We start from the raw sequence: 12,279 nt of genomic DNA on the forward strand, positions 1-12,279 counted from the left end.
GATGTGAGGTGTTTTTATGATAATAAAGTTACGTTATCATTAAGAATTGTCATCGATATCTTAAAGTTATTTTTTTTTCTTTCTTTTGTTATAAAAAAAATTCTTATTTATAAATTGATTAATTTTTAGAGAGAGCAAGAGAAATATATATAAAAAAAAATGATAAAAAAAATACTGATATTATAACTGAAAATAGAAGATTGTCACTAAAGAGTGAAGTTTTCGAAGAAAGAACTCAATTTGGGAAAAAAAAGAAAGAAGAGAGACGGATAAAAAACTTGAATGATAAGGGCAAAATGATCTATTTACATAAGTAATATTATTTCTTATATGTTGGGAGATTTGTCTAACTTCAAAAAGACATTGTAATTTATCTTTACCCAAAAGAAAGAGAATCGAAAAAGATGGTATCCAAACAAAGAAGTACAAAACCAGCTGACTTAATTGGGCCCAAACGAGCCAAACGTCATTGGGCCTTGGGGCCGAGGCATTGATTTAAGCCCAAGTAATTTTATTTGGGCCCATTTCTCACAATTTCAGAAGCTCCGAATCCCGTAGGCCGTACCCTACTAATCTCCGCTTCATTACCTCCAACTCCGACCACCCTCCGCCCTGGCTGGTCGTTCGCCGGAGAGAGCTACGCGGGCGGCTCTCCTGATGACTGCTAATGCGTGCGGCCTGCGTAACGCTCTCAAGGTGTGCCTTTCCTCTCCACTCGTTCACTCTCACTGTACTTCGCTTACTTCACAAATCCTAGTTTCTTGCACTCTCACTCTTGCCCCCAAAACCCTAACCTCCCGTCTTACACACTGTTTTTTCAGTTCTTTATCCTCTCGTGTATATCAAGATTGTGATTCTCTTGAGCAATTTTTACCGTTTCCGATTCATAATTTATCAGATTCTTCGAGTTCTGTAATAAACTCGAATGAACGGCGAATAGTTGTTGTCGGCTTAGCAAAGATGATAAAACGAGATCAAGGTTACGTTTTGATGGGATTTTCTAAGAATTTTGACTCATTTTTTCTTGCAAAGATTATGAAAATGTTACGAGGCCGGCAAGCTGCACTTGCATTTTTCAAATTTGTGTTTAGGGATGATTCGGAGGGGGCCGTACGGTCTTGTTGTGTGGCAGCGCATCTTTTGGCTGCTGATGGGATGAGGTTCTTGGCGCAGGACCTGCTCTCGTGGCTGGTTGTGAGAATTGGGTTTCGTAGGAGTGGGGAGGTTGTAGAGTTTATGTGGAGGGAGCACAATAAATATGAGCCCGCTTTCTCGGTTCTTGATTCACTTATGCGGGCTTTTGTGAATGCAGAAATGGCATCACGCGCTGTGGAGATGGTGGATAGGATGAGAGAGGTTGGATTGGTGCCCAGCTTGTCAGCAGTTGCGGTTCTTTTCAAATTTTTGCTTAGGATTGGTGATTATGGTAGTGTGTGGAAGTTGTTTAGGGATATGGTTGGGAAAGGACCTTGCCCTTCAAATTATATATTCAATGTGATGATCCTAGGGTTTTTCAGAAAGGGCTATCTGCAAATTGGAGAGAATTTATTTCATATTATGACAAGGTTTCGATGTGTACCTGATGTCTACACCTATAACATTTTGATCAATGCCTACTGTGTAAGGGGGCAAACACCTACTGCATTGGCTTTGTTACATGTGATGGTTGAAAGGGGATGTAATCCCAGTGATATTACATTTTATACAATAATCAATGGCATGTGTAAGGAGGGTAATGTTGTGGAAGCAAGAAAGCTCTTCAATGCAATTGAAGAGATGGGTGTCTTTCGAAGCACTGGAATATATAACACTCTAATGGACGGGTTTGTCAAGTCTGGGGACATTGGTCAGGCAAACAAGCTTTATGAAGAAATGAGGATCAAGGCTGTGCCTCCTGATATTGTAACTTTCAACATTTTGGTTGCCGGACATTACAAATATGGAAAGGAAGAAGATGGTGACAGGTTGTTAAGGGACTTTTCCTTGTCGGGGTTCCTTCCAGACTGTTCACTATCTGATATGTCTGTAGCAGGATTATGTTGGATGGGACGGTTAGATGAGGCTATGGAAGTCTTGGAGAATTTGCTTGAGAAAGGGATGAATCTCAGTGTATTTGCTTTTAACACTATAATTGCAGCTTACAGCAATGCAGGGCTTGACGACAGGGCCTTTGAAGCCTACAAAATTATGGTGCAATTTGGTCAGAGTCCATCTTCTTCCACATGTAGTTCTCTCGTTATGGCTTTGTGCAGAAAAAGTAGGTTGCAAGAAGCAAGGGAGCTTGTAAATGTAATGGCAGAGCAGGGTTTTCCTGTCAATGCAGTGGCTTTCACTGTGCTTTTAAATGGGTATTTAAAAACAGGGAAGATACTGGAAGCTAAAATTTTGTGGGAAGAGATGGGAAAGAGAGGTATCTCTCCTGATGTTGTTGCTTTCTCAGCCTTGATCGATGGACTTTCTAAAGCAGGTTTTGTTGATGAGGCATATGACGTATTTTTGGAAATGCTGGAGAAAGGGTTTGTGCCAAATAATTATTCATACAATTCATTGATTGGTGGGTTTTGTAATTGTGGAAGATTGAGTGATGCGTTGGAGTTGGAGAAGGAGATGAAGCAAAGAGGTCTTCTTCCTGATAACTTCACTGCTAATATCATCATTAACGGACTCTGCAAACATGGCAGAATGCAATCAGCAATTGATACTTTTACAGATATGTACCGAGCAGGGTTGAGACCAGATATTTGTACTTACAACACTTTGATCAGTGGGTACTGTAAAGAAGTTGGCATGCTTAATGCAAATGAATTTTTGAATAAAATGTATGCTAATGGGTTGTACCCTGATGTTACAACTTATAATATCTATATCCATTCTTTTTGTATTAGGAGGAGAATGAATCAAGCTGTAATGATGTTGGACGAGCTTATTTCAGCAGGTGTTGCTCCAAATACAGTTACATACAACACCATGATGAATGGTGTTTGTAATGACATACTGGATCGGGCCATGATCTTGACTGCAAAATTGCTTAAGATGCCTTTTGTTCCAAATACTGTCACTGTTAACCTGTTGCTGTCTCATCTTTACAAGGAAGGGTATCCAGAGAGGACCTTGATGTGGGGTCAGAAGTTGAATGAGATTTGCTTTGACTTTGACAGAATAACTTATAAAGTACTTGACACAGCATATCGTAACAGCCAAGAGAAAACTCAGCATTATGTTAGAGGGACATCTGGAAAGAGCCTCTTCATAGACTTCCTCATGTACATTACTTATGACTATTTGCGTAGATATAGAACCCTTGTTGAAACAAGTCAATATTCTTTTCAACTGATTGATAGTGGGTTCAACAGATCATGCAAAGACAAAAATAGAGCAAGTTTGTAGAACTTTGAATGTAAAGAACTTAACCATGAATGTGGTACATGCCACTGACGGTTTTTTACATTTACTGGTGAAGTAGGGGTTAGCATTACTTGTGAGAACTACTGGAGGCATTGGCTTGAGATGCATTATTGAAGAACAGGTGGAATAGAAATTAATGGTTCTTAAAGGACAGAAGGCAGGCAAAGGAGTGGGTTTTGAGTCTACAAGAACAGTCATTATGCCCTATGATTTGACTGTGCATGTGATCTTATATAGAGCAAAAACAGCAACCAAGGATTTATCTTGCCGGATCCATATGCAGCTTTGTAGAGATGAGTTGAACTGGTAGAAGCGCAATGCCATTTTGGCTCAAGAAATGAAGTTCACATCCGTTTGTAATGTTGGGAATGCTAACACCAACTTTCTGTAATCTCAAAGGGGGATGACATGCAACTGTGATTTTATGTTCACAGTTGAACTGAAGGTAAATACACAACGATGTCTGCAGAGTTAACCTTAAGGTGGAAAGCAAAATTTTTCTTTTTGCCTTCAGAAATGAAGAGATATCTGCTGGTGCTGGAATTCTGTTTCCTGGACTACCTGACATTGTGCAAGGAACATGGTTGGTGGAGAACATGGGAGTCAGCCCAGTTCATTTTGTTTTGATTAGCAGAATGGTCATATCGCAATGTAGAATTATTTTTTTCCCGTCTTCTCTTGCTTTTTTTTTTTTTTTTCTTGATTAATTGTAGTTCTTTCAGGTTTGGACTTAGGAGAAGCTTCACAAGTAGACAATTTGTATACTAGTAGCTCACCTTGCAGGTAAAAGAATAATAGCATTGAGATATGAAGCCAAAACTGAGTGCATATTTTATTCATTTGGCATTGCAGGACCATGATAGGCATGGCTCATTTTTTTGCTGTGAATGAATTAATGGTACATCTTTTAATCTGCACATCATATATTCATATCATATAGGCACTTATTAGCAATTACAATTGTGACATCTGAGTCTCAATTGAGTGTACACCTTGCCAGTTCAAATCTCTTCTGCTAACAAAAGTGATTTAAGGTTTCTATGATCTTTAAGGTTATCTCCTTTCATTTGGCAATGAATTCATTAGCTGGTTTATTTTCACTTTGCTAACACTTGTTACAGTATTGATGCTTGTAAGAACAATATAGTAGCTTTGTTCTTCTAATTTTCAGTTAGTAACACACGTCTGCAAGTAAAACGTCTGAATGCTGGTTAACATTTTTTTTAGATACTGTAAAATTGTAGGTTTCCTCATGTTTATGTGCTTGGAATTGTTATGCAGTGCTGGAACATAACAGGATATGAACTGCTGCAGAAGCAGCTAATGTCTCTATAAGAACTTGGGTGGTTTAGTTGCAGAAGTTTTGTTCTTCACCAGGCCTGGGCATTTGTTGCTACTGCAAGTGATATTATGAAGTGGACCATGGACGGTTTACTTGCTGAGCTGCAGGGCAGGTGGGATGGCTGGTTATAAAGACAATGTAGAAGGCATCTCCAATGTACAAGGTTACTCGTTTTGCATAGGTCAGGAAGAATTATTATTGTACATAACATTACCCATGCCCTTGCTCTTTTTTCCAAGAGATTGTTTTATAACTCGAGTTCGCGACCCTCCAATCACAAAAGAGCAACACAATTTTGTTGATCAATCAATGCTAAATTGTTAATGTAGTGCTAAACTATGCATATTTGCTCCTTTTTTTTTTTAATTCTTTTAGATCATTAGAAATAACATATTTGTCATTAACTTGAGCTCGCAACTTAATTATTGTCAAAGATTAACCTATTAATTGCTATTAAAGCTCATTATAGTAATTCTATTTTGTTTGCAATGTCTTTTTTTTTTTCATGGTATTTGCAATGTCTTTCATATGATCAGCGTGCATATCACCATACCACAGTTTGAAGCTGGAAACCTTCAGCTTCTGATGAACCTGCTGTAGTATCAGGAAAGTTGCAGAGTAAAACAAAATTCTGTGCATAAGTTTCCAGGTTAATATACCACCTAGACACGGCGATAGATATAGATGATTGTCATGTACCTAGGGTTTACCTAAGGTTTGGATTGGAAATTGAGAAGAATAAGGGGAGGTTTAGCAGAAGAATAGGGAGAATCAAAAGAACAAGAAGTGAGGGAGAGGAAAATCGAGAGAGAGAGAGAGAGAGAGAGAGAGAATTAATTGGAGGGAAATCAGAAATATTCCAATTGTATTCATTCATACCCTTGAATTATGCTTGAATCAGTTTTATATACTGATCCAGATAACAGTGATTTGGCGCCAATGGAGCTGCCAAATATTCAAACCAATTACAACTGAAGGCTGCTGCCTTCTAGCTATAACTGCGAATTACTTCTAAGTACAACTGGTTCAATTCAAACTAATAGCAGATACAAAGGAAGGAATACATCTATTATCTATTAATACTATACCCCTGGGTCTTGACACTATTGTCTTAGATCAAGGAACAAAATCCAGTTTTCCACCAAATTAACATTTACTAAGTCACCTTGGTTCTTCTCTGCATGATCATAAACTTCCTTCGGCTAATTCCTCCAACTTGCTCACTCAGTTTAGCCAAGTGTGCTATCCGCTTTTTTGCAGATTCAGAGGGCCCTGTTTGGCTTGTCTTCTTGTCCGAGTCAACTTGGTCATTTTCATTGCCCTTTGAACTTCTATCAGACAGCTCTTCTTCATCTGAAACTTCAATTATCTGCTTCAAACTCTCCACCACCTGACTCATCATAGGCCTATCCTTTGGATTCTTCGACAAACAACTATCTGCTAACTTGGCAATTTTCCTGGCTGCATTAAGAGAATACTGGTTTTTGAGTCTCGGGTCCATAATCATGCTAAATTTCTTACTATCAACAGGGAACTGTTTCACCCAGTCCAGAAGTTTCTGCTCTGATTTGGGTCGGTTTCTTTCCAGTGATCGCCTGCCTGTTAGGATCTCATATAGAACCACACCGAAACTCCACACATCGCTTTTAGTTGTTAGATGTCCTGTTTGAATGTAATCTGGAGCGGCATACCCAAAGGTCCCCACAGCCTAATTACAAAATGCAAGTTCTCATGATCATATTATAGCCCGTATGGATGCATAGAGAGTAACACGAGTATGGTTAGAGGAGGTAGGCTTGATTGAAACAGCAATCTCTTAAAATCCACTTATACAATTCTAACAGTCTATACAAACTACAGACAGATCAACCCATTGCTAGTAGTTTTATACTACTTGAAGTAAACTAATTTCAATGATATGTTGTGAGAGAATACTATAACATAGGGGAAAATGAAACTGTCTAGTAGGCTATGGTGCATCATGAATCACTACCATTGCACTTAACTATTCTTGTATGCATGTAGAAGTTTAATTTTGTATAGTATGCAAAGGTAACAAGAATATATGTACACGTGTAGAATGACATAATGTGCAATACTTCAAAGCAAAACATACACACATACAGAATAAGTGACAGTTCTAAATCATCTGAACGAAGGCTAGAATATCATTTTATGTATTTATTTGTGATTTAATAGTTTTTCTTTCACCTTTATATTCTACTCAAAGTCCATGTTTATTTTCCCAAACTGTTCCAACTAATCGCCGAATTTAAAAATGTTTAGCAGGAATATTTCTAGTTTCTACATCCAGAACTGATGTGGTTGTTTGGGATACAATTTGTCCTTCATGGAAGCAACCTAAGATCCCTACAGAATACATGTGTACTTACAGCTGTTGAAACATGAGTGTGCCCAGCAGTCGGCCCCTCTCGGGCAAGCCCAAAGTCTGAAAGCTTTGGTTTGAAGTCCTCATCCAATAGCACATTCGATGACTTAAAATCTCGATATATGACCTTCACCATTAACACAGGTAACAATAGATCAATGACAATGAATGGGAACATTTTCATTCATTAAGACGGAGCATTTTTAACTTGTACTGAGACATCAAGCATATCAGCAAAACACGCCAGAATAGAAGAACAACAATGAAGAAGTCTAGACTTTTCAAGTAAACAATCTTTCAATAGTGGATTCTGATGCAGATGTGGTTTTCAATAGGATTCTAATTCTTAAATTTTAACAATCCTTTAAATCTTTCACAAACTTGTATCATTTTCTTTTTCACTTGTGAATTCATCCATTTTTAATGTTGAATTAATATTGTATTTCATAATTTATGGATATTATTCTTATTGATAGCTACTAAAAAATGTGTATTCTTTCTTTGTGTCTTGTGTTTGCATCCATGTTTGTGTCCTTGATCTGTTTTTGTGCATATGCTTCATATGTACCTAATCACTCAGCTGATCTACGTTCTAACAATCTATAATCAGAGATTGTTCGAACAAAAGATGAAACTGGGTAAGACCCGATGAAGAAATTTCTTAATCAAACCTGGACTTCTAATTCCTCGTGTAAATAAACCAATCCTTGAGCAGCTCCAAGTAGTATTTGTAATCTTGTCTTCCAAGGAAGAGCAGGGAAAGCCCTGTTCAGAAGATGATCTTCCAAGCTATTGTTGGGCATAAACTCATACACAAGTAGCCGTTGGATGCCTCTTTCTCCATCCATAGCACAATATCCAATAAGTTTGACAAGATTTGGGTGCTCTACGACCCCAAGAAATTGTACTTCTGCCACCCATTGTTTATGCCCCTGCATGAAGAACAAGGAATCATAAGAAATGGTCAATGCAATGGAAGAAGAAAGGCATATTCTGCAATCACCATAAGCAAACAGGAAGCCACTTTACAAATAAATGCCATAAATTCAGACACAAGATAGCTCACTTCACATGGCATTGGTTGGGCTTCCATTTTCCAACTTCTTAAAATCTGTGAAAACAAAAACAGAAATGGCTTTTGACTGTTTGCTTTTATTTTCAAAAAGAGGTAAGGCCCCGTTCACTTACAGCATAGTCTAAAGTTGAAAAACTAGAAAATTGAGTTTTCTATTTTCTTATTGAAGATTCGACACAGAGACAATTTGGGAGTTACCAGGCTCCCAGATTGCCTCTCGGAGATTCTGGATCTACGTATCTGTGTGTCCTCTCAAGACATGATAACACCAACATATGCCATGCGGCTCATGTGTTAAGGTGAACTTGCTACCACAATATCCCATATATTATCATAACCAAAAACAAGAGAATGCACTAGTAGTTCAATGACATCTAATAAAAGGTTCTTTAAGGCTTTTACCTAATGAACATCAAATTGCAAGCATTGATGTAACTTGTTATTTATTATCCGTGGGGTTGGCTACTTGAATTATAAATCCCCATGCGTCTAATTTATTTCTATTGCAAAACAGCAATAAAATATAAAGAAAACTAGAAGCTACTTATTACAGAAAAATATCATGAGAGTGACATAACTGATAAATAAACCAATGGGCATCCTGTCAAGTGAAAGCAAGATGAAGATTAGAATTTATTGCAGGATAACTTGAATGAATCATAGGTATAACAGGAGGCTGGAAGATCAAACTGAAAGTAAATTGACCTAAATCGCAGTGCTGACCTCCACCTAGAACAATTTTTTTTTTATTCATTTCATATGCATATATCACAGACTTCAAGTATAAAATTCTACCAGAAGAAGCAAGAAAGACGTGTAGATGAAAAATCAAGATGTATATCAATATGAAAGCACAGTGTTGTTAGTGTTCGACGAGATAAAATCTTTTGAATCATAGTACTAATGACATAGATAACGCACAACATTACCATCCGTACTGATACACAGGTAACTAGCAACAATGATACTAAAGACTGCAAATCACTATTGTTCTGATTCAAATGCTAAAGGAAAGGATTTAAGACTGCTCAAATTTTATGATAAATGTTGAATGGTCCATGGAGGGGCAGGGAACCCATGCTTGAAGCCTTAAAGTCTCATGGTTTACTTCATTGACTGCTCAACCACCGCAAGAGAGGAGTGTCTTCTGTACCCATGGAAATGCAATATATCAAAGAGAACCCATGTCTGGATAAAGAATATTTATGCCAGCCCATACTGTGGGATATAATGGATAAAGAAGAAATCTTATGAAAGTTTGAAAATAGGCTATGTGAGGCAAATGGAATTAAAAATCAATAAAGAATGTAATTTAACCTCTGTCTATGGGATAGAGGATAAGGTTTCTAGGCCTATTTAGCACCTTTACATGCAAAAGCATTTGGTAGCAAAACTAAACCAAACTCTTAGTTTTCAAGCACAGATGATTATAAAGAGGCTTGCTATCGATGATTCCATGGAAGCAAAAGTAGACAGGAAGGCAAACAGACAAAGATAGAGAAATGCTTGCATCTCTAAGCCATTGACAAGGTACCAAATCTACATAAACACCAATGCTTCAAAAATAAGTACTCTTAAAGAAATAAATAATAAGCACATGGCTCTTTCGATGCCCAAGCACAAGAATTTCCATAAACTTACAATAAGTTTTTTTTTTTAATGGCAAAAGCTGGTAGAGAGTACCACAACCAATCACAATCATAGACTTCACTATAACTTACCAATTTTAGTTATATTATTACCAGACAAATCAATTCATCAGAGATTATCAAAATCAATACCTGAAGGCCATCTCTATTGAGCATTTTAATGGCAACTACCGTAGGGTCCCCTTTTCCATCAGCAGGCTTAATTGAACCTCTATACACGCTCCCAAATCCACCTTCCCCAATCTTAAGTAGCCTACTGAAACCATTTGTTGCCTGTTTAAGCTCCGAGAAGGAGAAAACACGCAAGTTTTGACCCTTCTCTTCATACAATTCCGGGATACTACGGGCAGATGTTGTTGAACATGTGGACTGACTCACCCTCTCACCAGCTGATAGATCAGATTTGCTCTCCACTTTCAATATTGGGGCTGGCCTTTGTTCTCTAGCTTTAGTTCTATCCTTGAGGTAACAGAAACACTTCATTTTTTCTTTTTTTTCAGAACAGAATGTCAACTTCCAAGATAATTGTGAATTGGCTTTCACTTCCTGCTAGAAATGAACAACTACTATTATCATCATGAGTAAAAATTTTAAAAATTTAAACAATATCTGTATACAGATAGAGAGAGAGAAAAATCTTTATGCAGGTAATTAAGCAAACAGTTGTTAAGCAGAGGGATAGTTATGAGAAGAGGAAAGATATGGAAATCAAAGGGAACATAAATTGGACAATTCAAAGAGGGTTGAAAAGAGAAGGTTGGACAAGCAAACTGCAATCAAACAAAAACGAGGAGATCACCTCAATTTCGTACAGGAAAGTGAGCAAAGAAACTGAAATTGTGGGAAACCGCGAGAACAGAAGAGAAAGGTGTGCAAGCAACCCGGGAATCAAAGGCCGCAAAGATAACCCCGGAAGAGAAAGAAAAGGGAAAAACGATTAGAGACAAGCGGAACCCAGATGGGAAAAACCAGAAAATCTACGGAAAGAAACACAAATGAAGCAGGGATTCAGGGAAAGAGAGAAAAAAGTAGCAAAGAAGGGCTGTTTTTTCACCTGTGAGTTGGCGTTGAGCTGCTTGATTTTTCCTTTCTTCCTGAAATTGTTCAATCGCTCGGACCCTTGTTGTCACCCGCACTATGAATCTCCTTTTTCCACTTCCCTTTCTGTCATTGAAAGCTTATATTTTTCTGTTTGGTTTGATCTGCTAGCCATGAAGAAGAACAGACTTATTGAACCTGCTTCTCTTTCCCGTGTATTTGTGTGATATATATATATATATATGGGTTTAGTCATCATCTCTGAAACGCCACGTGGCTTCAGTGGCGGAGTCGAGAAAGAATTTTAGTCTAAGTCAAATTATAATTTTAATTTTATTTAAATTTTAAAAATTATAATTATTTATAATAATATATATAAAAAAATAAAAAAATCAGCTGAGGTCAAAGGAAAGCTAGCCAAAACATTGCTCTGCCACTGCGTGGCTCTGCTCCCGTGAAGCCAGAAAGGCGAGGGGTAGGTCCCAAACTAAGTAATCACCAAAAACATTATGCACCCTGGGTGACTTTACCCCAGGGGCAAAACAGTCATTTTGGGGGCCACCCCATAGTGCACTCAAGAAAATACACACTTTTTTTATATTTATTTTCGAAATATTTCTTTTTTTTTTTGAATTTTTTTCCAAAATACCACCTTACAGAATGATAGTATTTTCTCGTGAAATAATATCATGTTTAAGTTTAAACATTAGAGATATTGCTGAGAAAGCGAATTTGGCCTCTAACTTTATCACAGTGCATAAAATTAAACTCTATGTTCTTTCTTATTTTTTAAATAATAAATTTAAATTATCTTACAAAAAAAATAAAGTTAAAATTCTAATCCAAAATTAAAAATCGAACTCTTAAAATGCTAAATTACCACCACAATGGCACTTTGTTAGCACTTTTATCTATGGGTGTGCAAACAGTCGATTAGGTTATCAAATTAATCAAAATTAATTAATTAAATTAACCAAATCGAGATATAAAATTGAACTGAATCGATCAATTAAACCAAATAATCGAACTAATTAATATCTAAACTATCTAAATATGAACCGTATAAATCAAATCAAAAATTGAAAAGAAAATTGAACTTTTCATTGAAGAAACCGAACTAACTGATTGACAAAAACGAAAAAAATCAAAAACTGATTATATACTTCAAACACCATCTCAAGAAAAGATTTTAAAAAATGATGTTTTATACTTCGATTAGTTCGGTTATTCTGATAAAGAAAAATTGAACTAAAAATCCAAAATCAAACTTCTTAAAAAATGTAACCAAATCAAACCGACTAGTTCAATCGGTGTTGAGTCCCAACAAGAAGTCAGACTAATTTAATTATAAGGAGCGATATGTAAAGATTTAATTTAATAT

At 36.9% G+C, this 12,279-nt stretch overlaps 2 protein-coding genes across 13 annotated transcripts; one reads left to right on the forward strand and one right to left on the reverse strand.

Moving 5' to 3' along the window:
* The first annotated feature begins 549 nt into the window (after positions 1–549).
* LOC127786659 (pentatricopeptide repeat-containing protein At1g63400-like) lies at positions 550–7,178 on the forward strand. Of its 10 annotated transcripts, none has more exons than XR_008020031.1 (3): positions 550–4,007; positions 4,128–4,188; positions 4,687–5,597. XR_008020031.1 is itself a non-coding variant. In XM_052314201.1 (2 exons), the coding sequence occupies exons 1-2, from the start codon at positions 668–670 to the stop codon at positions 3,385–3,387; spliced, it is 2,595 nt and encodes an 864-aa protein (XP_052170161.1). In that variant the 5' UTR covers positions 557–667; the 3' UTR covers positions 3,388–5,597. The 10 variants fall into 10 exon arrangements, 2 of the variants coding, with proteins under 2 accessions (XP_052170161.1, XP_052170162.1); XR_008020032.1 differs by having other exon boundaries at positions 550–3,988; XR_008020033.1 differs by having other exon boundaries at positions 550–3,850.
* On the reverse strand, positions 5,594–11,114 carry LOC127786660 (probable serine/threonine-protein kinase PBL19). 3 transcript variants are annotated; one of them, XM_052314204.1, is made up of 7 exons: positions 10,915–11,114; positions 10,660–10,691; positions 9,993–10,406; positions 8,203–8,247; positions 7,808–8,068; positions 7,141–7,263; positions 5,594–6,455 (listed from the first exon to the last, which is right to left on the reverse strand). In XM_052314204.1, exons 3-7 carry the CDS (start codon positions 10,341–10,343, stop codon positions 5,904–5,906), a joined length of 1,332 nt encoding a protein of 443 aa, XP_052170164.1. In that variant the 5' UTR covers positions 10,344–10,406; positions 10,660–10,691; positions 10,915–11,114; the 3' UTR covers positions 5,594–5,903. The 3 variants fall into 3 exon arrangements, with proteins under 3 accessions (XP_052170164.1, XP_052170163.1, XP_052170165.1); XM_052314203.1 differs by lacking the exon at positions 10,660–10,691; XM_052314205.1 differs by lacking the exons at positions 8,203–8,247; positions 10,660–10,691 and having other exon boundaries at positions 10,915–11,113.
* Positions 11,115–12,279: the final 1,165 nt, after the last annotated feature.

This window comes from Diospyros lotus, chromosome 12, assembly GCF_014633365.1.
Source record: "Diospyros lotus cultivar Yz01 chromosome 12, ASM1463336v1, whole genome shotgun sequence".
Lineage (NCBI taxonomy): Eukaryota > Viridiplantae > Streptophyta > Magnoliopsida > Ericales > Ebenaceae > Diospyros > Diospyros lotus.